The 26,367-nt window shown below is 43.2% G+C and overlaps 1 protein-coding gene across 17 annotated transcripts in view; it reads left to right on the top strand.

The window, feature by feature from the left end:
- The window catches only part of baz2ba (bromodomain adjacent to zinc finger domain, 2Ba), a 66,231-nt gene that overhangs the window by 31,845 nt on the left and 8,019 nt on the right, over positions 1-26,367 (top strand). For 5 of the 17 annotated variants that reach the window (XM_054607557.1, XM_054607516.1, XM_054607541.1 and 2 more), the window contains exons 3-27: positions 5,167-5,349; positions 9,052-9,243; positions 9,355-9,516; positions 10,166-10,362; positions 10,474-10,686; positions 10,914-11,540; positions 13,381-14,185; positions 14,538-14,807; positions 15,728-15,788; positions 15,933-16,041; positions 16,870-16,971; positions 17,519-17,741; positions 18,311-18,403; positions 19,061-19,122; positions 19,394-19,459; positions 20,165-20,230; positions 20,496-20,540; positions 20,854-20,886; positions 22,806-22,871; positions 23,200-23,340; positions 23,974-24,228; positions 24,788-25,011; positions 25,545-25,619; positions 25,700-25,931; positions 26,036-26,098. In XM_054607557.1, coding sequence (XP_054463532.1) covers positions 5,169-5,349; positions 9,052-9,243; positions 9,355-9,516; positions 10,166-10,362; positions 10,474-10,686; positions 10,914-11,540; positions 13,381-14,185; positions 14,538-14,807; positions 15,728-15,788; positions 15,933-16,041; positions 16,870-16,971; positions 17,519-17,741; positions 18,311-18,403; positions 19,061-19,122; positions 19,394-19,459; positions 20,165-20,230; positions 20,496-20,540; positions 20,854-20,886; positions 22,806-22,871; positions 23,200-23,340; positions 23,974-24,228; positions 24,788-25,011; positions 25,545-25,619; positions 25,700-25,931; positions 26,036-26,098 — 4,563 coding nt within the window. In that variant the 5' untranslated portion in view covers positions 5,167-5,168. The remainder of the gene's footprint in view (positions 1-5,166; positions 5,350-9,051; positions 9,244-9,354; positions 9,517-10,165; positions 10,363-10,473; positions 10,687-10,913; positions 11,541-13,380; positions 14,186-14,537; positions 14,808-15,727; positions 15,789-15,932; positions 16,042-16,869; positions 16,972-17,518; positions 17,742-18,310; positions 18,404-19,060; positions 19,123-19,393; positions 19,460-20,164; positions 20,231-20,495; positions 20,541-20,853; positions 20,887-22,805; positions 22,872-23,199; positions 23,341-23,973; positions 24,229-24,787; positions 25,012-25,544; positions 25,620-25,699; positions 25,932-26,035; positions 26,099-26,367) is intronic. The other 12 variants (XM_054607615.1, XM_054607598.1, XM_054607515.1 and 9 more) reach the window with 6 other exon arrangements.

The following is a 26,367-nucleotide window of genomic DNA, read 5'->3' as shown; positions in this document are numbered from 1 at the left end:
TCCAAAGTGTCGGAAAGTACAAACAGTCATAAATAAAACAGAGTTGGAGCGATTATCCGATTAGTGAAGTCATTTTCAATTAGAAGAATCTAATACATTCCCTGATTCCAGCCTCTCAAATGTTAAGATCTGCTGTTTTTCTTGATCTGATGTGAAGATAAACCGAATGTCTTCGGGTTTTCGACTATTACTTTGACAAAAGAAGCAATTTGATGACATCATCTTGGGCTTTGACAAACTGTGATTGGGCATTTTTCACAAATTTTGGACATTTTAGGGACCAAAAGATCAAGCAACAGCCCCAGAAATCCACCTGTTTCTGTTATGACCTTTCAGACTGTGCGACCAGTGGCATTGCATGATATCACCCGGCTCATACTGTCTCTTTAAATGTTCTGCACATTGATGTTTGACTCTGGACAAAGGTTGTCACTTAATTTTTTTGCCAAGACGCCTTGTTATGTCATTTCCTGGCTGACGGTGTGTGTGTGTGTGTGTGTGTGTGTGTGTGCAGGGAGGGGGAGGGATGAAGGGAGGAGAAAAAAGGGGTCAAGCAAGCTTGTGCGTGCACTCTGCTGTAAGCAAGATGATCTTGCTCAGTTAGCGTTCATTGCCAACAAGCATGCAAAGTACAAACATCCATATGCGCATCTCGTGTCTGCAAAAAAACACCCACACGGACATATACAAACACAAAAGGAGAGGGGAGGTTCAAACTGTGTGCCTGAGCAACAGCTAAACAAGGTCAGAAATGAAAAAAACTAATATTGTTGCTGATTCAGAGTCAGTGTCAGTGCTCTCACTTTCACAAACACAACTGCAACTGAAAGTAGCATTCTGTGTGTGTGTGTGTGTGTGTGTGTGTGTGTGTGTGTGTGTGTGTGTGTGTGTGTGTGTGTGTGTGTGTGTGTGTGTGTGTGTGTGTGTGTGTGTGTGTGAAGTGCCATTCAGTAATGAGTGATTCATGAGAACTGACTGACAGTTTGTCACCTGGTAACCAGAGGAGCTTCTGGATACAAGATACAATCAATTCTCAGAAAGAACCTTGTTATTTACTGGAAGCGGTAAAATAAAAACAAGTCAATATGTTTGTTCAGAGCAAAGAAGAAAAAAGGAGAAAAAAGAAGAAGAAAAGCAATGACTATTGTACGCTGATTAAACAAGAAGTGCTAATGGTGGCTTACTCATTCCGATCCTCTTCTTCACCAGCAACCTTCATCATGACACACTTACTATGTTGACATTTCTCTTGTTAGCTGCTCGGAGCAGCACGCAGCTAAATAAAGGTCTGCGTTTGACACAGTTGCAGATCACAATAAAAAGGCGGGGAGTACGAGATCCGCAGGAGAGAGGGAATGTTAGGGAAAGCATGCGACGGTACAGTCTTTGTCGGCCGCGGTGAGGAGAGAGAAAAAGAAAGAGAGCGAGAGCTGGGAGCCACCGTGTGTCTTTGAATGGGGTCAGGGCATCATGGGGAATAATGCATTTCCCTTCACTTGCGCCAGGCGCTCCTTCCATTACGGCTGGAGAAGAGACATTGTGTCCACACTCTGATTACCACTGATCCATGCTGATGACTCTGTTGGCGGATTATCTCAGTTAGTATCAGCCATCTGTTACTGTGTGTACGTGTGTGTGTGTGTGTGTGTGTGTGTGTGTGTGTGTGTGTGTGTGTGTGTGTGTGTGTGTGTTGTGTGTGTTGAAGTGTTTCTCGTGTGTGTTGAAGGGGCGCGGAGGAAAGGGGCAGGAGTGAGACACACAGGGGGTTGAATAGTTTGAGGCTGTGACACACACACTCACACACACACACACACACACACACACACACACACACACACACACACACACACACACACACACACACACAAAACACACAAACACACTCACACACTTCTATAGCCACATGTATTGGCAGTCTTTAGTAAAACTACGGCCCGCGTAACCAAGCACCATTGCATGTATGCGCCACACGGACACACAACACCACGAAACATGTGCATGATGTAAGGCTACATACCAAGCAGCACAGGCCATTACGCCACCATCCAATGCACGCACTCCATCCCTCCTTTATACCATCCTGCCCTCCTTTCAGATGATACTGACGTGTGAGGGCTCCTATATGAAGGCCACATGCAATCATAAAACCGCAGAGCTGTTTATAGCTACACTATCTCCTGAAGGGCCGCTGCATCCAGCCACTATTAGCTGCATGCGCTGACAGCTGGGTGCTGTGGAGTATTTGTGGACGTGACTCTGAATCCGCCGCTGGAACACATCTTATAAATCATAGTTCAGCCATTAGCATAAATTCTCCCTCTCCTTGCATCTGCGGGACCTGCTGTTTCTGTTTGCACCGCTCCGCGTTGATTGGTTGCCGTTGTTCAAGTCAAATTGATTTAGCCGTTCACGGAGATTATAACGCTCGCCTTATACCGCTACTGTGGTTTGCCGTTAATTACCTATAAAATCAAGCTAATTCTGATGCTAAATCCATTTTAATTTCTCATAATTAAGTCAGGATTGGATCCTTAAATACCTTGGCGCTCCATTATTGTTGCAATCATTGTTGTGGCTGTGCATTTGGTGGTGCATTGCTAGGCTCAATCTTATTATTGTTATTAGATTTAATTGCGCTAAGTGATCAGTTTGTAGTTGTCGGAGGAAGATGGACTCGCGGCGCAGTCGGTTTTTTTCTCCCCCTGCTGTCCTTCCCCTCTCCATCTCTCATCCCAGAAAGAGGCCCTTTGAGAGATTGTGAGAGATGAGAGGAGATGAGGGGGAGGGTAGCTCTGCTTTACACCTCTGCAAAGGAGGGATTGCTTTTTTGTTGTTTGTTAGGGGGGAAATCAATTCTGTTCACATCATCACGTTTTGACAAGGCGAGACATTAAGTGCAGATATTGAGAAACGACAGGAATGGTTTACAGCCTGTCCTTCATCTTCTCCACTCTTTTCCTTTCTTCTGTCTTTTTTTTCTTCTTCTTCTTCCCCCCCAAACAACAAAATCAGAGTGAATTGTCTTTCTTATCCTTTTTTCCACCTCAATCTCGCTATCTCTTGCTCTCCCTGTCCCTCTGTTTTTTTCCCTCCCCGTGAAAAGGTAGGGAATGATGCGCTTCACTTACCAGCTGACACCACATAAGCTTGCTCGTCCTCTGAGACACGAGCCTTTTGTTTTCGTGTGCATTATGATAATTATGAAGGGCCACAGCTCCTCTCCATTTTCATCACACTTCTAATGATACTAACAAAAAATTGTCGGAATCACGCACAGAAAAAATCCATTTTTGTTTTTTTCTTCACCCTAACCTGACATTTAAAGGGTGACAGCCGGAGTGAAAGAGCACACAGTGTGACAGCCATTCATGCAACAAAATGTGGCAGAGAGGTAGCAGCTTTTTGGATAAGATTACAATAAAACATATTCACACAGCCGGACTTTTATTCTTGCAACTAATGTGTAACGTTCATTCATTTACCGTTCAGGATGATAATTTGGCTCTTTAACCCACATCCTGTCATCACGCACGAGAGGCCACTGGAAGGACCTTTGACCTTGCTCATAATTACACAACCACCATCTTTACACTGCAGCAATGGCAGTCATGGCTGCCCAAGTCCGGTGGCACACCAGCCTCCTCCCCGTGGACTGCAGCAGGTTTTCTTGTCATCCGCGCCTCTCGCTCTCTCTCTCTCTCTCTCTCTCTCTCCCTCTCTCCCACTCTCCCTCTCTCTTGTCAGTGTTGCTCCTGGCGAAAGGCTGATACTTGATATTCAGAGGATAGCAGCTTTTGTCTCAGAGATTTAATCAGTGGCTCTGCTCCCACTGCAGAGGAGAGAGGGAGGAAGGGAGGGAGGGTGGCAGGAGAGAGGGAAGGAAAGAGAGATGGAGGCAGAGACTGTTTATGTGTAATGACACAATAACAAAGCCTGCCTGTAAAACACAATCTGCAAACTGTGCTTTTGAAGGGGATTTTCAGTCCTGGATTAGTGTCAGGCAAAGGGATATGGAAAAGGAGAAGAGGGGAGAAAAAAAACAGTCAGGTTGATGTGATAGACAGGGGAGGTGATTTTGTGTGTGTCTGTCTGCAGTGGGGGCTGAAATGTGTAAGTCTGCTTTCACACGTGTGTGTGTGTGTGTGTGTGTGTGTGTGTGTGTGTGTGTGTGTGTGTGTGTGTGTGTGTGTGTGTGTGTGTGTGTGTGTGTGTGTGTGTGTGTGTGTGTGTGTGCAAATTCATGTGTTTTGAAACTGTTTGGTATTTATTTTGGCTGCACAAGTTAGTGGCTGTGTGGGCACAGCCGCATTGTGTTCTCAGTTGTAACCAAAGCGGATTGAAGTTGAATAATGTCAGTAAAATATTAGGATGCAGAATGGCCAAATGTTTCTTGTGAGGTTTTATGCTGTTGGTTGGATGATAATGGCTGGCACGGTGACTCTGTGAGACTGATAATGGAACGCTACCGTGTTTGGTTAATGCACCCATCATCTAAAAGCCTCTCCATTTAGTTCTTGTTGAAACTGAAAGGACTCGGGGAGAAATGTTGTCTTTAAAGGCCACAAAGAGCTCTTAAAATTTAAATGCAATTCTTTTTCATCAAGGAGTTGTAAAGGGATCCCGGTTGATAAACACAGATCTGTGTGTGTGTGTGTGAGCGTGTGTGTGAGTTTGTTTGAGAGAATGACAAAAATAAAAAGTGAAACAGTTAGCTTTTTGAGTCTTCCCAAACTTCGAGTTCTCGGTCAAAAAAAAGTGAAGTTCTGATGCAGAACTCATTCTCAGCACTGGCATTTTTTTCTTGCATCCAAATGTGCTTTGTTGTCCGGTATCAGAGTCCTTAAAGACGTCATCCTCCTTCTTACCCCATATAGAATCAATGGAGGCTGGGAGCCAGTGAGCATGGCTAAATAGAAATATTGTTCAGGGGAAGTGAGATGTGAAAGGAAAAGTGTCAGGAGATGTGTGTGAGCGTGCGTGCGCTTGCATGAACACGTTGTGTAGGTGTGACAATATGCATTTGTGTGTGTGTGTGTGTGTGTGTGTGTGTGTGTGTGTGTGTGTGTGTGTGTGTGTGTGTGTGTGTGTCAAAGCGCGTGTGTTTGTGAGTGTTCAGGCGGGTGTGCTTTGCTATTGTAACCCCGCTGATTGGATTGTGTTTGACAGATATGGAGTCTGGAGAGCGGCTGGCCTCCCCTGCGCCCACCCTGTCTGCTGCTCGCACCTCCTCCCCTGCGGCCTCTTCCTCCTCCTCCTCCTCTTCGTCCTCTTCACCATCCCCTGCTCCCCACTCTAAGAGCAGCCTGGCCCCGAGCCCCTCAGCACTGGGATCCACCCTCAGCACCTCTGGTAAGAAACAACTTTTTCTCCCTCCGTCGATCTTCTGTCTCTTCCAAAAGCACATGTACAGAAGAGAGACAAAAAATAAATAAAAATACCAGCGCACATTGCAAACAGTTTCCATGTAACCATAAAAAACATGCCAAATATGGTCACCTTCATGTCCCGATAGCATTCACAATCCTCTTCATTTCCTTACCATGAAAAATGAGTTTCCTCCCGTATTAATTATACAGTTATTTTGCAGCCTGTGTGAATACACCTCTCTCCCAGCTACAAGGTTTTTTTTTTTTTTTTTGACAGCTTGGGTTGCAATTGAAAAGCTGCTGCATTAATGAATCCCAAACAATTAGGGGGCTCTTTTGTGTGAGAAACACACACATGCTTCGCCATGTCTCCTGACAACCTTCAGCTCTCCGGCTCCAGCTGCCTCAGAGTCAGGCTCAGCACGACACTTGTGCATGCATATGTGTGTGTGTGTGTGTGTGTGTGTGTGTGTGTGTGTGTGTGAGAGAGAGAGAGAGAGAGAGAGAAAAAAGAGAGAGAGAGAGAGAGAGAGAGAGACCTTCTGCCTGCATGATTTAACATTTGTCAGCCACTCAGTGTCTAGTCAGCCCTGTCCAGCTTCCAGCCTCTTTTCTATGTATTGGTCAAAGCCATTAGGCAAAGAGGAGTGTGTATGTTTGTGTGTTTGTGTTTGTATCTCTGTGTGCTTTTCCAGATATCCCTTGTGAGAGCGAGTGAATCATTTGCTCTCCTTCTCCTCATTTCTTAATGTCTTGCTGTTTTTTCATAAGCCTGCTGTACACACACACACACACACACACACACACACACACACACACACACACACACACACACACACACACACACACACACACACACACACACACACACAGAGAGACATCCACGCACAGAAACCAAGATTGTGCGGAGCAGGGAACGGCCTATTCTCCCTGATTGTTGTGTTTTCTGTCTGTTACGAGAAGAGGAAGAAGGAGAGAGCAAAATAAAGCTCCTAGTTTTGTCCTCCATCTCCTCAGTGTTGCCCCAAAGAAGGAGCCATTAGGAGCATCTCCTCCTTATGCATTATACATCCCTCTTATCCCTCTGTGCCATTATGTGCGCTCAGATTTTCTAGATAAGCGATTTTGGACTGAGCGTCAAATGAAATGCTGAGAGGCAGGCTGTTAGCTCGGAACTTCTGCTGCGCTATGTGGGTATTTGTAGGCAAGCCAGTTCTTTTCCATGTCATACCTTGTTCATTTAGTGGACTGTAATGCAAACATATATACTCTATGTATACACAAATATATTCACAAATAAGTATTCCTTTCGCTTTCCCCTTCAATTATTATAATTAAAAGGACAAACATTCTCAACAAGAATATGTCAAGTGCATTGTGCAAGCAGGTACCATCCGTAATTACGTATTGCAGCGACAGAGTTTCATCACAGACTGTGAAGGCTTTGACTCAAGGTCCTTTGCTCACGTGCCAATAACACTTAAGAAAAAAAAATCTGAAGAACATATAAATGAGCACGGACTCATTGTGTGTGTGTGTGTGTGTGTGTGTGTGTGTGTGTGTGTGTGTGTGTGTGTGTGTGTGTGTGTGTGTTGTGCACGCGTGTGTCATTGATGAGGATATCACTTGGAGAATAAAGGCTGATCGGCGCTTGTAGCACTCTCTTCTTCTGGGATCAACTCACGGATGCAATTAACTTAAATCTGTCTGTGGAAATTTGATTGACTGCAACAAACAACAAATTAATCCCCCTTCGGCAGCATCCAAACATGAAAAAAGCAGGCGGTGCAGTTTGTCAGAGTGGAGGAAGGATTGAAACAGAATGAGAAAGAGGGCGAGAGAGAGAGAGACAGAGACAGAGTGAGGAGGAGAGAGAGAGAGAGAGAGAGAGAGAGCAGGTAATCCTAGGTATGTCTTTCCCCTGCTTCTTTCTCGCTTCAAATTTTGTAGATTTAATTATTCGCCTTCTGGAAGCCTGCATTAATATTGAAAAGGCGTTTGCAGATGCCTAGAGAGGAGAGGGGTGTGTGTGTGTGTGGGGGGGGGGGGGTGGGCACCCCAGGCATACGTGGATGCTGTGGCTGGCCTTTCTGGGGGTTGCATTGCAGTCGTTTATCTTCGTATCCGGCTAGCTGACGCTGCCAAGGCGGGCCCTACATATTCAGCATATTCTAATGACATTCAAAAGGCAGATTTTGCTGTCTTGTGGTGGAGAGGGGCCTTGAAGCCAACACAAAGGGCTTTACTCTCATACGTCAAACTGCTGGCGAGCCGGTAGGGCTGCGTTTTCTCGCCACATTATCTACAAACAGTTTGATTCTCACTTAAAATGAGTCTCCAAAATGCATCTGCAGAATCCTGTTCATTGACGGTCTTCGTCAGTGTTTCAGTAGAGCAAACATACCTGCCCCCACTGTGTAAAGTCTCCCTCTGGATAATTACATCCCAGACTGCATTAGTTCAGAAAACACTGAGCGCCGGTGTCACTCTGTTTTACATTTCTGTTGTGTGTGCAAGTGTATAGCAGTTTGACATTTTCATCTACACCGTGCACGACGCTTTCCTTTTCTTCAGTCATCACTTTTTTTTCTTCTTCTTCTTTTTTTTTGCATGTGTATTACCTGGCTTATGCAGAGGCATCAAACAGGCTTGCTCTCCTTTTTTCTGGAATAGAAATTGAATTTGCATGAAATATGCTCACACCAAATTGCATCTGACTCTGGGAGGAGGTAATACGTGGCAGTCGCCCCTGCCAGAAATGATTGTGCTCAGGAAAAACGCTAGAAGATGATGATGTTGATGAAGTATTCTTCTGGGCTGAAATTGAATGGCAAAAGGATAGGAAGAGGTTCTCTTTTTACACCTTATGCACACACTTCTTTTTTTTATCACCGACACCATGCAGTCTTTGCCACAGCGCAGCATTTTCCGATACAGTCTAAACTGAAAAAATATCAATACACAAACATGTGTGCTGAAATTGGATTATGACAGAATGCCCTGTGATATAAATGTGAATGTTTTACTGTAAAGTCAGTCTGTCAGGCTCAGAAACAGTACGGCTGCCCTTTAAAATGAGCTGCAGTGTGCACTCAGTGAAAGCTAAATCTGAAGTTAATTCTTACACAAATAGAAAACGTCTCTGGTATTTAATTCTTCTACAGTCAGGTGGATAAGAAGCGACACTTTCAACAGCTGTTAAAATCTAGTTTTTACACCCTGACGGTCCTCACATGAAAAGAGCTCAGCGAGGCAATTTGCGAACAGCGTTCTCACTCTGCACAAATAAATATGTACAAAACTAACAGTAGGGCAATGAGTTGTGCTAAAGGTGCAATAAACAACTGTCATATCAACTGTATGAAAATGTTGAAATTGCACTTAATGGAAGGAAAGGTTTTTTTTAAATATGTACAAGTATTAAAATAAAGTCAGAAGGGTGTATTTTTAGAAACTAGAGTTCACAATCATGAATGAAATGAAATCATCATTTAATCCTGTGGTATAGGACTGTTTTATCAGTAACTAAACTGAAACAGTAGCTGTAAACAACAGAATGCTATTAAATACTAACAACTACCACTAATAAAATGCCCAGTGTGTTGTTGTACACAGCTATTTATTCTATATTACATTTCATTTGAAAACATTTGAACACGTCTTGCTTGGTCTGGATCTCTCTCAGGCCGTCTGTTTGGGGCAGCAGGAGAGCAGCCCTTTATTGGCTCAACATTGTCAAGTGCCTTCCCTCTGGTCAACCACCCAGCCTTCGGAGCCATCTACACTGCCGGAGCAGGCAGGCCCGAGTTTGGAGGCCTGGGTTCCCTGGGCATGTCAGCTGCTCTGGCTGCCCACCCCCAGCTAGGAGCTCTCTCTGGTAAGTCCAGGACTTTTGAATTTTAGGTTCAATTGACTTAATGGGAATGCATCATTAATTCTCTCCTCTCCTCTCCTCTCCTCTCCTCTCCTCTCTTCTCCCCTCAAACAGAGTGGTGGCGAGCTGCTGAAGCCCACGGACGGGGAGCTGCTGCCTTTCTCCCCTCTTTCATCAGCTTCCCTCCCTTCTTCAGCCCTCACATTCAGCCCAACCACAGCGCCAGTCCCGTTCAGATCAGGATGCCCAGCAAGAACAGCCATGCCCCACCTAAAGGTACAGCGTTACTCTGAAGACCCATTCATTGATCCTCACAGTTACAATGCGTAAACACAGAAAACTGGTTATTTTTATAGTTATAACAGGAGAGAAGCAGGTGAAAAAGGAACATTTCCATTTGTTTTAATTGAAACATCAACATAACCATATAGTAGTACCATATTTGTTACGTGAGTGTTGAAGTATGTGAATTAATTGATTACTTTTCTAAGAGGTTTTTTTGTCTCCGCTCTCCCACTGTTTCTATCTATGTGTCTTCTTCTTGCACAAACTAAATCCACTTTGTCCCATGATGAGATTTCTCCTGTTTAAGACGGATTTAATGACTTTCAGCACTCACTTAGTGATTCTGTCAACCTCTCTCTCCCCCTCTTTCCCCCTGTGTTCCCTCTCGTAATCTCTGTTTCTTGCACTCTTTTAATTTCACCGTATCTTTTAATTTATCTTTTATTATGTAAACCAGTCATGTTGGACTTGTGCCTTGCGCAGCCAGCATGTTTGATGAGATACACGTATAAATCAATATTTTTATTAGCCCTGTTCCATTCTGCAGTTAGTTCCAGATATTTCATTATCTGGCGTAGCAAAGTTCCCAGAAAAGATGGAGCTGATTATTAATACGCAAGATCTGTCTTTGTGTTTCTAGGGGTGAATGGGGCAGTAAACGGCAGCGGGGTCTGTCCTCCCACCACACAATCAGGGATCTTTTCTGCCAGTCCGGCTCCTGTCCACGCATCAACTAAGCCCACCAAAAATTTAGATCCTTCTAACAGTCACCGTAGCAGCCCTCAGAGCAATCCAGCAGAGTTGGTGGACAAGCCCATCCACAAAACTAAAGAGAAGGTCAGTAGAAAGATGTGTTTATCCCTCAGTTTTAAAATAAGTGACATGAAATGCACAAGTAATGCATTATACAGCGAGACTGATTCTTGCTTATTGTCCCTCTCAACTCAGAAGCAACGGAAGAAGCCAGCAGACACTTGTGTGGCAAGCAACAGTGAGTCAGGCACTTCCTCGGACAGCTCAAGTGACGGCTCCCTCAGCAGTGATCTGGAAGACCTGGCAGAGGATGACGAAGACGACGATGATGACGACGAGGATGACGAAGAGGAGGACAAGCAGAGTGAATTATCAGACTCTGAGAAGCGGACAAAGAAGAAAACAAAGGTAACATAGATAAACTAGAGTAAAAGTATTTTTTTTTTTTTTTTTTACTTATTATTGACTTACTGACGTATTCTTGAATAAATATACAGAGACAATGGAATCTGTTTTTTTTGCGATTGCAAAGTAGGATGCCAGCTAAATGATCTCCAACATGTTGAATGAATTCCACTGAATGCGCTCACCTTGAAGCTATGTTTTAACAGTTCTTTATTTCATTTCCTCCCAAGGTTTTGATACCAAACACTGGAACTACAAAGGCTAACAGACCACTCTCTGGGGAACCCCATGACAAGAAAGACACCAAGTCCCACAAGGTCTCCTCCAACCCCCCAAACCTTGTGCCCTTCCCCTGCTCTGCCTCCCCTCCTGCCTTGTCCCAAACCTCGCCGCTGGCCCTGCACAGCTCCAGGTCCCGGACAGAGGGGCCACAGCAGCACTTCAGTGTGATCCAGTCCACAGGCCTGGCTGCCAACTCAAAGCCCCTGGCACTCCTCTCTCAGCCCCGCCGGGAGTTCTCACCGTCTTCCTCCCCCATAGCCCTCACCACATCTCCAAAGGCCCGCTCCAGCAATGCCTCTCCCAAACCTCCCAAACTGCTGCCCTCCTCCTCCCCCCAGCACCTGCCCCTCTCCCTCTGCTCCTCCCCTAAGCCTCTCTCTGTGCCCTCTCCACCCCGCTCGACTCTCCCGCTGCCTACCTCCCCAAAACCCTTTGGTTCGACCTCATCTGTGAGAAGCTCCCAGAAGTCCTCTCTGAAGCCACCTAGGCGCGCTGTTCCTGGCTCTGCCAAATCCAACAAAAGGAAACAGCTGGAAGCTTCTCTTGCGCAGATCAGTGAGTTCAGGCTTAAACAGGTAAGCAACCCTGATAACAGCAGTTGAATACTGCCAGTTTTACCATATCCACCTAAAAGACACACATTATTTTGCATGTACACAATATGCTGTGAGACATAGATGAGATAAATGTAACTGCAAAGTCACTTTTAGCGAGCAAAGTAATTCCTATCAAATTGACAGGAATGAATTTATCCACTGGAGCTTAGTGCGCAGTTCGATTTTTTGTTTTCCATCTTCAATACCTCTCCATAACCAGCACCCCTTTTAATCTGATGGCTTTTTACCACATGTTTTTAACAAAAAAAATCCAAGAAACCCGTGGACAGCCAGAGGACTGCTGCTATTAAGGCTTCAAACTGAATTTTAAAATATAATCATTGTCTGTTACAAAAAAATTCTATCCACAAGACACTGGGCCTTTTTTAAAAATTATAACATGGCCCCCAGCAAACTCTTAACAACTGTAGTTGGACATCAGAGAGAATCTTTGTTTTGTATAGTTGATTTAGGAGGCAGTACTTGTTTGAGTAAACTGTTGGACATTGAAAAAACATCTAGACATATAAGATATTTGAACTTTATATTCATACATGCTCATGACAGTCCAGAGTTTCTGTGAATAAGTGAATGTTTTGTCATTGTCTACTGTAGTTTTAACTATATTTGTATACATGGGTAATTACTATTGTGTAATAGACATTAGGAATGTTAAAAACATGCATTCTGCAATCATTTGCCATTGACATACTCCAGCCTTTAAGTAAATGCTGTAAACACAAGGTAGTGTGGTATCTTACCAACTTTTACTCTAAAGTTTTTACTTTAGATTGTGTAATGCACTGTACTGATTTATTTATGTCTAACATCTTATATGTTGTATCAAGATCTAACTTCCTTTCATATTTAGCTTATTCAGCTCTATGATCCTTATATTGGTTTTCTATGTGTTTTACCGGTTTGACTGATTAACAGTGGTTACACAGTGATTGCTCTACCGCTGCAAAGTTTAGCGTGTTGATAAAATGGTTAATGATTTTAGTTTCGTTACCATTCAGAAGCACACATTGTGTCTGCACACAGACTGCTGTATTATTAATGCTTTTCATCGGCTCAGATGAAATGGTATAAAAAATTGACATTTTTCTTTGCCTTTACGACACAAATTCCCTTTCTTCAGATGAAATATGAATGGCAGCACAATAATCAATAAGCTAAACCTTTTAAGATCAGCTTATTCTGTGAAAATCATTTCCCCTTTCCTGTTCTACCAGTATAGGGAAGTTTACAACGAGCTAAATTCCCCCTGTGGTTTCAGCACTGTTACTGTATTTCATGGTCTGTGAAATTGATTTGTTTCACTTCATATCACATGCAGTTGAAAGTGCAACATTAAAGTCTAACCTGCCTTTGCTTAAACACAGATTGAACCAAACTTGTCATCAGTGTAAAAAAAGCCAAACATGCCCAGCTGCATGATGATAATGACGATGGAGCTTTTCAAATTCGCAGACAAAGTAATTCTAATTTCAGAGAGATACTCAAGAGTCTCTTTTTTTTTGAATTTGGTCGAGTACAATGCCTTTGGTTATTGCATTTATGTTCTTTTTGTTTCCCAGAAAGGGGCTTAGACACAGCTAACTGTACCAGTGTTCAGCATTGTAGTTTTGTCACCTGCTCAAACAATCAACAGTGATGCGAACCGACAGCTAGAGCAACTCCACTTTGTCCTGTTTCTTTTCTAATTTTTTTCCTAACCTTTCTTTGTTCCTCCCATTCTGCCTCTCCCTCTCCCTCCCTCCCGTTGACTCCCTGCCTCTCCTTGTTCTCTCCCTCTCTGCTCCTCCTCTATTCCCAGACTCTAATGTCCCAAGGGCAGACATTCCCAGCTGAGCTAAAGAAGCAGCAGCAAGGTCCAAACAAGTCTCCCAAGAGGACGTCTCTGTCTTCATCGCCGCTGCCACCCGCTCCGCCTCCTCCACCCCAGAACAATCACTCCAACCTCTTCCTCTCGAGTGCCCTGCTGGGGCTCCCCGAACCCCATCACCCCAATGGAGTCATCCAAAGCATCACTCAGGACGCACCTTTGGCCCTCATCACCAAACCTCGCAAGGACTCTGCCTCTCAAGGCAAGTCCCCTCAGTGCGACTCCGATGCGGGGTCGATGCCTGTCAATCTGAGCACAGGGGCGAGCAGGACCCAAGCAACTGCCCAGGCTGGGCCTCAGTCACAGCCCTCCACTACCTCACCCCATGCCACAGGCCATGGATCTAGAAAGAACAAGACCCCCAAGGGTAAGGCACAGACACCAGGGCTGGGACCGGGACAGGGACAGGGACAGGGACAGGGACAGGGTCAGGGACAGGGACAGATACAGGGTCAGGCAGACCCTTTAGCTGCCTGGAAAGGCTTCTCTCAGAACCATCTGGTACAATCTCTAGTAGATTTGTTTCGTGGAGGAGAGCCCGGGATCGGGATTCCTGGAGTGAGTATCCCTGGAGTGGGAATTCCCGGAATGGGGATCCCTGGGACATGTAACCCCACAGCCGGTCTCCCGGCTAACAAGGAATCTGACGACTCGGGGGATGACGATGATGATGAGGATGACGACCTTGAGGAGGAGGAGGAGGAGGATGAAGAGGACTCAGATGATAGTCTGTCAGGTATGTTTCTTCCATGGCCAGCAGTATATGTTACTTTTACAGTTTAAAAATGAGCTGGTCATTAAGATATTCACACCAATGCTGCAACTAACAATCCTTTAATTTATCAAATACTCTTCTAATTATTTTCTTGATTAGTCAATAATTATCAGGTCTATTAAGTGTCAAAATTGTGATAGAAGGGACATAACAATTTCCCAAAGTCCAAGTCTAAAACCTAAAAACGTTATCACATAAGATAAAGAAAAGCAGCAAATCCTCCCAACCGAGAGGCTGGAACTGTTCTGTACTTTTTTCCCCAAAAATGACTTAATGGATCCTTACTCCACTTTGCTCTGTACTCCCATTTCAGAGTCTGACAGCAACTCAGACAGTGATGTCTCCGGGAAGAAAGTGAAGGAGTTAAAGCTGCTGCCGTCTGGGACATCCAAAAAGGAGATGACTCCTCGCAGGCTAACCAAAGGCCCAGAACTACTGAACACCTCAACCAATCACACCGCCACCAGCTGCTCCCCTCTCAACCTACAGGTCATCAAGACTCCCACCATTGTCACCAGCTCCAGTGCCTTGGCCTATCACAGCTCCCCAGGCTCTTCCTCCTACAGCCTAGCCTCTCCATTAGGTAATGGTTTTCAAATCTGTGCGCAGAAAGTGTTTAAAACAATAAGAGATGAAGGATGGTTTTATTAGGATCTCCTATGACAAACAGTTTTAAAAATGTAGCTTTGATTGTGACGTGTTGCAGAAGAGAATGACAGGAGGGTTGTAAGAAGTTAGGAGTTAATTCAAGTAAAAGAGCAAATTGGGTGACTTCTGTTACTACTCTTGTCTTTTTAAAGTCCTATTGTGAACAGCATATTTAATTGAATCTCTCAGGCCTATACAGCACCACAAAAAAGCTATATCAAACAGCAGAGGTTGTGCTTTGTTAACAAGGCCTCTGCTCATGAATAACATAATAACCCATCATCCTCAGATGTAGAGGGGTTGTTACTTTTAGGGAGGCAGGAAGAAGGCGGTTGGTTGCCATGGACTAACCGGAGCTCTCAGGTCCTGTAGGGGCATGCCTAAGGGCCCTGACAACTTGTTTGGCACAGCAACAGGATTAGCGTCTGCCTTCTTTCAATGCAGAGAGGTTACCCAGATCAGAGAAAATAAGATATGTGTAGTTTGCCGGCAATAATCCAAGTAGATTTTCCAGTCTTTCCTCTTCTATAATTAGTTTTACACTGTTCATCAGACATTACCAAACAATGTAAATTCCCTCCTCTGTTCGTGCATATCGGGCTTGGCATTTTAGTTTTTATGATTTCAAAATGGCAGCCTAGAGAATTGAGCGTGTATTTAACTTCTGTGGTCACATTAGGCTGGTAAATGCGTTTTTTTAAGGCCAGTGTGCATACACGTGTATGTTCTTGGTTACCTGCCAGGTGTTATTACTGGTGAGTTCAGGCGCTTTGACTGCTGCTACTCCATGTGTGTGAGGTCTCCAGCTGTAGGTTGTGCTGACAAATTGATGGTTGATCTCTTGTCTCTCCACAGGCTTAGGGAAGAGGAAGAGGGTGATGGATGAGAAAGAGTTGATGATACCTCTGGAGTTGGGGTATGTACAAGAGGCTGAGAGAAAGACACCTATCATGGAAGCGATTCCCCTTCAGAGTGCTCACATCCGTGCTTGCTCACAAATGTACGACACCCTGTTTTTTTCTGAACAACCGTGTTATTGCTTCCTTCTCAAAAAACCCAGGTGGCGGAGAGAAACCAGAATCAAATCAGTGGCTGGGCGGTCACAGGGCGAGGTGGCGTACTACGCCCCCTGTGGCAAGAAACTAAGACAGTACCCAGATGTGATGAAGGTACCACGGCCTCACAGCGCTGCAGTGTAGGCTACACCCGCGATACAGAAGCAAATGTTACGAGGCACACAGACGAGCAGTCTGGGATTAAAGTGGGAGTCAATGTGGGCGGAATGGTTAATAATTTATTACTGAGGGATATTTTTGCTAATACTTGCAACAATGCTCTTATCCACATCGCTCAAACAAATGCTTCTGTATCAGGATATGTCGCCTATGCTATCGCTCCAGCTGCCCTCCACCCCCACCCCACTTTCTGTGACCCCAATAGTCTGAGATGATCTTCTTAGATCCACTTCTTATGCCACTTTTTTCACCTCTCCCCTCTCCCCACCCCCCAACCCCCCACCTTCCCCACCCCAACCCCCCAAAAATGATTAATGGTTAGTGTTGGGATGCACAGCTTTGGCCCCATTTGTACGGTGCATTATAGTCTATAATCTTCTTTGTTTGTTTCATCAAAAGCTCAACTACGCTAATCGTCAGAACTGCCTTTGAGTGGAGTAGTCCATAGAGAAAAATGTGTACTCAGTAACATTCACTCACTGCTAGTCAGTCGGCAGTGAAAAGCCTAGCACGGGCATGGATAAATAATAAAGGGCCTGAATTGTGCACCCCAAGGTCACAACCGTTTTCTCTCCTGAGAGCTTTTGCTCTCTTTTTTGTCCCCTGGCTTTTATAATGATTAGTAGCACTGCACAGATACACACTGTAACCTTAGACTCCCTCCAATCTAGTGCTTCCCAGTTGCTTTTTTCAATGTCGCTAATTTCACAATTTTTTACCATTCTGCCTAAACCAACGCCATTATTATTTTCTCTTCTGTAGTATCTATCCAGAAATGGAATAAGTGGCATCACGCGCGATAATTTTAGCTTCAGTGCAAAGATAAGGGTTGGTGACTTCTATGAAGCCAGAGAAGGACCCCAGGTGACTGCCTTTCATCTCTCTTTCTCTCTCTTCGTGATCCCTGTTCATCTTTTCATCTAGCGGTAGGCAGAGCATCATGCAGCAGTCGCTGTCAGGGCATGAATAGGAATCAACCAAAACCCTCAGTAGTCCTAGTTCATAGACCTCTCACTGTGCATGGATAAATGTAATAATCAGCTGACATTACTTCCACAGGTGACCAATGATAAATGCCATGCTATGTGTCTGTGTTACAAAGAAATAACATCAGAAAATGGATGTGTATACTATTGGAAGCAGAATAGGGAAAATGCTTAAAGAGATGAGGGGCCAGAGAAAAACTAGATGAAAAAGGATAGATTAGTAAATACTTTTATAGTTTTATAGTTATTGCATTGTTTAGCCAGATTATTATTATAGAAAATGTAACGCTATTTTATTTAACTTATTTATCTCATGCACTATCACTTAATTATTCCTTAGTCACATAAAATCACGAATGTTAACATATCGTTCAACTCTCCACACCCTGCCCAATCTCTCCACCGCCACGTTCTTCTCTCTCTAGGGTTTACAGTGGAGCCTGTTGAAGGAAGAGGAGGTAATTCCACACATTTTGGCGATGGAAGGTCGTCGGGGTCGTCCCTCTAGTTCAGACCGCCAGTCAGCGGGTGAAGGTGGCAAAGGCTCCCGCCGGAGGAAGGGCCGGCCCCCTAATGTGGGCGATCCGCTGGTGCCCGAGGGCCCCAGTCCCAGTGAGGTCAAACTCCTGCGCAAACTAGAGGCTCAAGGTTAGCACAGGAAATGAGCCCTGAAATATGTTTGTCACAAGTGTGTGTGTGTCATCAATCAGCCAGCCATTATTCAGGTAGAGGAGGTTAAAGAAGGGGTTCATATTTTAATCATTCTGAAAGTCATTTTTTTATATCATGCTTGTTTGTTAGATCCACCTACTTCTTAGGCAGAAAGTCACATACTTTTCAAGATGAATCGGCATTGTTATCCTGTCTTTTTTTTATGTCAGTAGGCTTTTGTTTGGCTTTGATAATAACATAACTGCATTTTCTGTTATAACAAAGTAAAACCTTTTCTACACTGTCATCAGAACTGTCTGGTAGTCAGTTCCAGGCTTGTAAAAACATTTTAATCTTTTTTGTCTGTTTAAATGTAAATGGTCACATTTTATAAATGTATGTTAATCCTTACAAAATTGGTTTCGAGTATCTGTCCCTAATTTTGTCCGAATTTCACAAAAGCCAAAGAATTATCTCAGTCAAATGTGCAAGGTCAGGCTGCAGTAGTATTTAGGTATTCTCCTGAAATTTCTCACGGACAATGTCTTTCTTGCCCCTCTGTGCAGAAATAGCCCGACAGGCCACCCAGATGAAACTGATGAGAAAACTGGAAAAGCAGGCACTGGCGCGTGCAGCCAAAGAAGCTCGGAAACAGCAAGGTAAACCCAGTTTTTTTTGTGTTGAGCTCAGTGTTTTAAGGATGATAGCGGTGTTCTTTCTGTTAGTCAGTTGGTCACTTCAAACCACTTAATAAGAATAAAAACCAGCAGGGCCTCTGGGGACAAGGATACAACCGTACTTACAGCCTTTGTTCATATTTATTTTCATCACTTTAAAGCACAAGCTTTCATCTGTTTTCTGCTCTAATCTTTATAGCTGCAAACATTATGCTTATACAATTTTCGTAGAATTCCTATATACGATGATCATAAATTGTAATTAAGAGGTTGCTTTCTGTGTGTTCTGATTATTACTGCATGCCAGTTATTCTCAAACTTTTTTTCAATAATGTAACCTCTTTGAAACATTTGAGGTAGTTGACATTTTAGGGCAGTAAACGATGCATTTACTGCAATTCTATTCTTTTTGATAATGTTTTTTATTGATTTGATGAGTGTGTCTGCGTGATTTGTTTTATTTTTGTGTGACTTAGTTTTGATCTAGCTCTCAGAATCACTTGGATTCTTGTGTAAAATGCATTCACGATCCCAGTGAGAGCTCCTGAATAAATGTACCTTAACAAATGTAATTCTCTCAGCCCAGCTTTGAAGGTCATTTTGTAGACACTAATATAACACTGACTCTGACTCTTGAAGCTATCATGGCAGCGGAGGAGAGGCGGAAGCAGAAAGAGCAGATCAAGATCCTCAAGCAGCAGGTGGGTGTGCTTTACGTGTGTGCTGACAAATCTTTTTCCCCCCTTTCTCCTTATCTAAGTGTCCCGACACACCTAGCCCCCGTGTGCACCGCAGGAAGTGCTGAATGGTTATTCTGTGATGCTTTAAAGCTCGCTTTTAAATTACCGTCATTACTTCTGTTATTGCTGTGTCTTTGGAATATAGTGGTGGGGAAGAGATTTTATCTGAGGGTGTTTTTTAGTCTAAAATATTAAGAGATTATGGTGTGTTTTCTTTTTTTTCGTTTCACAGGAAAAGATCAAGCGTATTCAGCAGATTCGGATGGAGAAGGAAGTCAGGGCGCAGCAAATTTTGGAGGTACAGAATCTGATCCAACAGCACCTCTGATTAAGCAGAACATTCCTGGATAGCTCCAGCCCCTCAGTCTATAGTGTTTTAATCTTCCTAAAGCTCATTACTGAACAGCAGCATGCATTGGAGGGAGTTGTGTCTTCTTAGGCATAATTCCACATGGAACTAATGCTAAATTGGTCTTGGTTGACGGCTGTTGAATATTAAAATGGCTGTTGCTGCCTCTTCAGACCTTATTTAAATTGGACAGAAAATACTTTTTTTCCTCAGACAACAGTAACAGTTTAGCATAAGTGGGTCGAGGGAAAAAAAAAAGGTGCAGTTTTCGACACACACAAACACACACATGCAAAGATGCATGCTTATCCACACACACACACACACACACACACACACACACACACACATGAAGGCGCACACAATTATACCGTGGGAGCTTCAAAGTGTTTTAGCAGGACTAAATCAATTTTGAGTTGACACGGTTGACAAGCCACTCTTAACGGGAGGCTTCAACATTTTTACAATTAGGTGTTAAAGAGATACATTATTCATTCGCTGTGTTTTACAAATTTGACTGGCATTCAGGAGCTTAAAATCTTTGCTCAAACCAAAAAACTGCAAACAATCAGTTAAAGTGCAGCAAAGCCCTCACCCGAGACTGATTGATATGTGTCTGTCTCTGTGATTCTTGACCTTAATCTTTATTCATAGGCCAAACGGAAAAAGAAGGAAGAAGTGGCCAATGCCAAAATAATGGAGGCTGAAAAGCGGATAAAGGTATGTTTGTATTTCTTTGACAAATCCCTTGAAACAGATGTATACATATGTGTCAGGGAATCTTTTTTGATTAAAAATCATATTAGTTAGATTATTTCATACGCACCATGATGTGGGCTCTTATCCACTTAGGTGGTAGCTGGCAATATAATTACAGCTGCCCTTTGAAAGGGGCTGAAATTCCATCAGTCTGTAGTGATTTTCATGATATTGGCACAATGGAAGCATATTGATTTTCCCTCATCTTCTCTTTCTTGCCTTCAAGGAGAAAGAGTTGAGGAGGCAGCAGGCGGAGATCCTCAAACACCAGGTAGGCATTCACTCCACCTTGCTCTGCCTCTTGAACGTAATAGTTACTGCTGAATAAAACCATTCACCTCAAACTTCACTTGAATAGAATTTGACAGGTGTGTATGTGCGCGTGAGTGTGTGTGCGTCTGTGAGTTTACTTGGGCATCTATGTGCATTTAAATACAAGGCGTGTGTGAGTATATTTAAAATGTGCTTAATTACCAAACATCTATTTAATGAAAGCCTTCAGTATTTCTCTTTATGAAACGCCATGCTTTGTGGTATTGGATATTATTTCTGTTCCATAATATTTTGCCAACTCTCTCTGCCAGGAGTTGGAGAGGCATAGACTAGATATGGTATGGGTATGTTTATTTTTGTACATCTAACACCTGCATCGTGTAACTGGTTGTGTTATGGTTGTCATAGCAATGCATTAAGTGTAGCACTGGCTGCTGTCATACTACATTCTTCTGCATGGCTTTCCAGCAAAACCAACAAAAGAGAAAAAGAGTCAGTATGCTGCCTCCATCTGCTCGTCCTGAGGGACAACTGACCCTGTCACGGTGGCCAGGCAGCTTCTGTCCCCCTCCCCCATCCTCCCCCTCCTACTCAGAATGCATTGCAAAGGCTGCTAGCCAATCCACACTCACTGTCTCAAAGTGCACTCGAGGAGTTTCCATCCATCACATACATTGTCTAACCGTTGTATTGGAGTAGCCTGTGTTACCACATGAGTGCTTGACGATTTCGGCCCAGACATTGAGCTTGTGTGTGTTCGTCCGTGCATCTGTTCTGCAGTCCACAGAGTGCTGGACTTTAACCTGCCCCATCCCAGCCTCTCTGTCATTCACTGTTCCTGTACGCCGCACAAAGAATGAAAAGAGCTACCGAGAATCATTTTGTCTTTATGGTGGAGATCCTTCCAGGCAGATAGGGTATCTGCCTGGAAGGATGAGGGTGCTCCCTAGTTTGGTGAGGGTGCGGCACAACCTTTGCCTGCAAATAAACCTGATCAACCGTAAAACAACCATATAGTTCAATTCCACCACGGGGACAAATATGATTCTGTGTAGTATTTTATTTTGGCCTGGCTGTCCTGCTTGTCCTCACTCATACACAGTCACAGCTGAATCTAAAGGTCTGCCTATCTGTTTCATAGTGGACTCTGAGCCGACTGTTGCATTAACCCCTTGTACCTTCACTCAGAGCAAACTGAGATACATGAAATAATCTTGGTATTTACGGTTGTCACATGCTATTGCATTGCTTTTGATTCGCTGTAGCTCGTTATCATAATACCCCTCAACATATTCATTGTGTTTGATGAAGTGTAAAGCTCAAAAAAGCTGAATGCCACAGTCTCTATGTCCTTTTTGAAGTCCTCCATTTGTAGATCAAATCAAACCAATAAGGACATAGAAATATGGTAGCAGAGTGCTTGGCATCTAGCCTGTTTTTGTTTCTCACATTGACAAAACAATCCTCACAAAAACAGCCCATTTTAGTCACTATGTGCTGGAAATGTCCTTGGCAAGCCCTAATAGTGGCAATTGTGTGTTTCTGGTGGATCACAGAGGGAATGACAGCCTGATACGGTGGAGCGGGAAACCTAAAGAGATCAAATAAAATGATCGTCAGTCACCGATGATTCCTCTGCCCTTTTGCAGTAGACTGTGTATCATGCACCAAAGAACAACATAGATGTCTCATCCTCGGCAGTCACATACTGTGCTAATACTTACGCTGCCAAAAACCACTGAGGTAGAACTGCTCTGTTTGTAGCTAGTCTTTACCATCTATTCCTATTTGTCGTCCCCCTCGCCAAATATTATGGGAATGATGTGTCAAAAAAAGACAAAAAAACATTAACATTGCCTCATGTAATAGAATTTATTATTTTGATCATGCCAATGTGACACGTCTGAAGACTTCTGGCAACCAGCATTTTGTTGCTTTTGTTGTGTCAGCTTTAGTTTAGAGGCGCCGCCACCGATTCCAGCTGCTTCTTCTTTTTTGAGCCTGTCATCACATCTACTTTGTACCGCATCTCTGTGTTGCTTTTTGGTTGTCATCGTATTACTGTACTCTTCACTTATGCTTCCACCATACATGTGAAAGTGTATACATGTGAAGCGTCGTTTTGTGTCTGTTCAAGTACGGTGCCTCTATTGAATTTTTAGCGCATCACAATTTTGCATTAATGCATACTAAATTTAGTCGACCTTGAGTGCTGCATGTGCAATGTGTGCTTGTTAATGTGCCTGTGTTTCTGCCACTCTAGGAGAGGGAGAGGAGGAGGCAACATGTAATGCTGATGAAGGCGGTTGAGGCTCGCAAGAAAGCAGAGGTAGCCTATATGCACACAAACAGTCCACTCCATGAAAAGAGCCTAAGTCATTATTCCCCGGATGGATTCCCGCTTTCTCTCCTTTTTGTGCGCTCTTTCCCTCCATTCATTTTTTTTCCCCCTCCACACTTACCAAGTCAAAAGATTCTGGCCCTCAAGCACTTTTCTTTTGAATGCACAGCAGCATTAGGCTGAATTCTAATACTGCTCAGCAAAGTCAAGTAAACCTTCTTGTCTGTTTTCACACACACATACACACATGCATACACACTAATACGCACGCAAACTTTGCATCCTTAATGCTCTCTTGAATGTTGGAACTCTCCAGGAGCGTGAGCGCTTGCGGCAGGAGAAAAGGGATGAGAAGCGCCTGAATAAAGAGCGTAAACTGGAGCAACGGAGGATAGAGCTGGAGATAGCCAGGGAGCTGAAGAAGCCAAATGAAGACATGTGTCTGTCTGATCACAAGGTAGTTAAGAAAGAAGCTCATCCGCTCAGTGCTGTGGGTGGAAAGCTGATCTTAAAAAAAAACGTATTGTGCATACACACTTTGATGTACTGTATATTGTCAGTTTTACTCATAGAGGTGCTGTTAAATACGTTGAATTAGGTCAATAGGGGGGCACAGTCACAAAATTCCTGTCAGCTATATGTTATTATTATTATTATTATTATTATTATTATTATTATTATTATTATTATTATTTATCATTATTATTGTTGTTGTTGTAATTGTTATTAGTAGTAGTAGTAGTGTAGTAGAAGTAGTTGTAGTATAAGATATTAAATAGTAAGTTTAACATTTTCTTGAGGGTCAGTACTTACGATAAGACCACATGGTAGTGAGCATTTTTATGTGTGGAGGTGTGTGCCCCCAAGTGGTAAAATGAGAGTACTTCATATCGTAGGAAATAAGCCGTCATCACTGTAAATTGGAAAGCACCATCTTGATAACAGTCAACAGGTGTGCGATGTAATGACAGCTTTACTCCCATTTTCCCACAGCAGTTTAAATCACAATTTCCTGTAATCCAAATTGGATTTAATGTCTCTCACAGTGACACATACAGCAACAATCCTCTACCTACTTTCCTTTGTGCAGCCTCTCCCTGAGTTCTCCCGGATTCCTGGACTCATCCTGCCAGGACGCGCTGTGTCCGACTGCCTGATGCTGATGCAGTTCCTGCGAGGCTTCGGGAAGGTGTTGGGCCTTGATTTGAATTTGGATGTGCCCACCCTGGGCATGCTGCAGGAGGGCTTGCTCAATGTGGGGGACAGCATGGGCCAAGTCCAGGACCTTCTGGTCAAACTGCTTTCTTTGGCAGTGTGTGATCCCGGTTTGCCACCTGGACAAAGGGTGAGCTAGTTCAAAGTTCATGAAGTCATGCATGGTACTTATGTACAATGTTGAACCACTGAGACCAGATTGAGAATTAAACCCAGAAATATAGAACTTATTGCTCTATCCAGTAGTTTCAGTTCACAGCATTGTTATAAAGATACTAGTATTGTTATATATTGTTTTGCAAGCCAAAGGTATGACATGTAACATTAAATATGTTACATTGATAGATAGATATATTTTGAATATCTATCAGCATATATTTACACCTTGCGCCTACTAACGCACCTACAATCTTAACTATCTCTTAGTGTAAATACACTTCATTTGCTCTGAATGGGAATATTCTCTGGTACTTTGATATTAATACTAGTCCGTATTCTTTGTTAAGGACATATTTAATGCAGGATTATTGGATTTTATGTTAGATTGTTTGTTTTTTCTATTGTGATATTGTTCTTTTGTTTTTGTTTAACTACTTTTTCATGCATCATTAATGAATTGAATCAACTTACATTCATCAAGGAAGTGTTCATCAACTTGACCTCTTTGGCGTTCTCTCCTTCTCTATCAGACTAAAACCATGCTGGGGGACCACCTGACCAATGTTGGAATCAACAGGGATAATGTGTCTGAGGTGCTACAGATGTACATGGGAGCCCATTGTGCCAATACAGAGCTGGCCCCTCTGGCCCTCAGTCTGAAGACCAAGGCCTTCCAGGCCCACACGCCTTCCCAGAAGGCCTCAATCCTGGGCTTCCTGGCTAATGAGCTGGCCTGCAGCAGAGCTGTTATCAGGTAGGAGAAGCAGCTGGAACCAAAATAGTTAAACTGTCCAACTGAGCCCTTTACTTGTTTTCTTAATTTACTCTGCATTAGTGTCACATTGTTAAATGGTTATAAAGTGGTCTCCAATACTTCCTCTACCTCTGGATTCACATAATAAATAATAATATATTCACAATTCACATAATAAAATAAATCCAACACTTCTTTTCACCAACCCTCTCACTAAAAGAATATATTCATCTACCATTCTCTACATGCTCCTTTTTTGCTTAACACTCAAGTTATTCATTAGCCAGTAATGGTGTGTTTTATTGATGCAGTTGAAAACGGTTAATAAAGCTGAAGTAGGGAGCATTATTTAGCAGTAGAGTCTTTTTCATTGTAAGGGAATTATTATAAGTATTAATTTGTGCTCTGGGATACCAGCTTATTGAGCTTTTATCTCTTACTTAATATATTTCTTACTACTTTCTGAGAATACTAACAACATGGACGTACTTAGGCAAAACTGTTACTTAAAAGGATTCTGTTTCATCTAACAGTGAGATTGACAAGAGCCTGGATCAGATGGCAAACATGAGAAAGGACAAGATCATTATGGAGGGAAAACTGAAGAAGTAAGTTTTCTTTATTCCTAAAATAATAATGCTTTGATTCTCTGTACACCATCATGCTAAACCTGAGTGTGTTTATAAAGGCTGAGGACCATTCATGCCAAACGCACCGGGAGGAGGGAAGCCAGCATGGGTGTTGAAGAGAACCAGTCCATCGGCACTCCGTCCTCTGCCGCCAAACGCAAGAGGAAACTGGGCGGAGACAGCGACGATGACGATGAAGAGGATGACGACAGCGATGACCAGGCAGAGGACGAGGACGATGAGGAGGAAGAAGAAATAAAGAAGGTTAAAAAGGTGGAGACATATGATGAGGTAAAAAAATAAAAATAATAATAGATCCATCTATCTATCTATTATCAAAACTGACCATTGAGGGATGCTCACAGACATTGACTGGGTTTGTTTTGTCCTGTCAGGATGAAGTTGACCAAGCCACCAGTCTGGAGGAGCTGGAGAAGCAGATAGAGAAATTAGCCAAGGTATGTTCTTCTCATTAGGCATCAGAAAATGAATGCATCGTTGGTGGACACTGATCATGTCACACAGTGAGATTTAAAAAAAAGTATCTTAGAGAAGCAACTAAGAAAAGAAAGATCCACAGAAATGCTGAACATTATTGCTGTTTTTTGTTTTCCCATAATCATTGTTCATAGTTAACTTCTTCACTGTATGTTGCCATGAAGATTTATTTAAATACAATTTAATACAATGCATAAGAGGTAACACCACAAACATCCTACACTCAAAT

The sequence above is a fragment of the Anoplopoma fimbria genome, chromosome 2, assembly GCF_027596085.1.
Source record: "Anoplopoma fimbria isolate UVic2021 breed Golden Eagle Sablefish chromosome 2, Afim_UVic_2022, whole genome shotgun sequence".
Taxonomy (NCBI): domain Eukaryota; kingdom Metazoa; phylum Chordata; class Actinopteri; order Perciformes; family Anoplopomatidae; genus Anoplopoma; species Anoplopoma fimbria.
The sequence above is the reverse complement of the archived record's forward strand: the minus strand, read 5'-3'. Positions and strand labels throughout refer to the sequence as shown.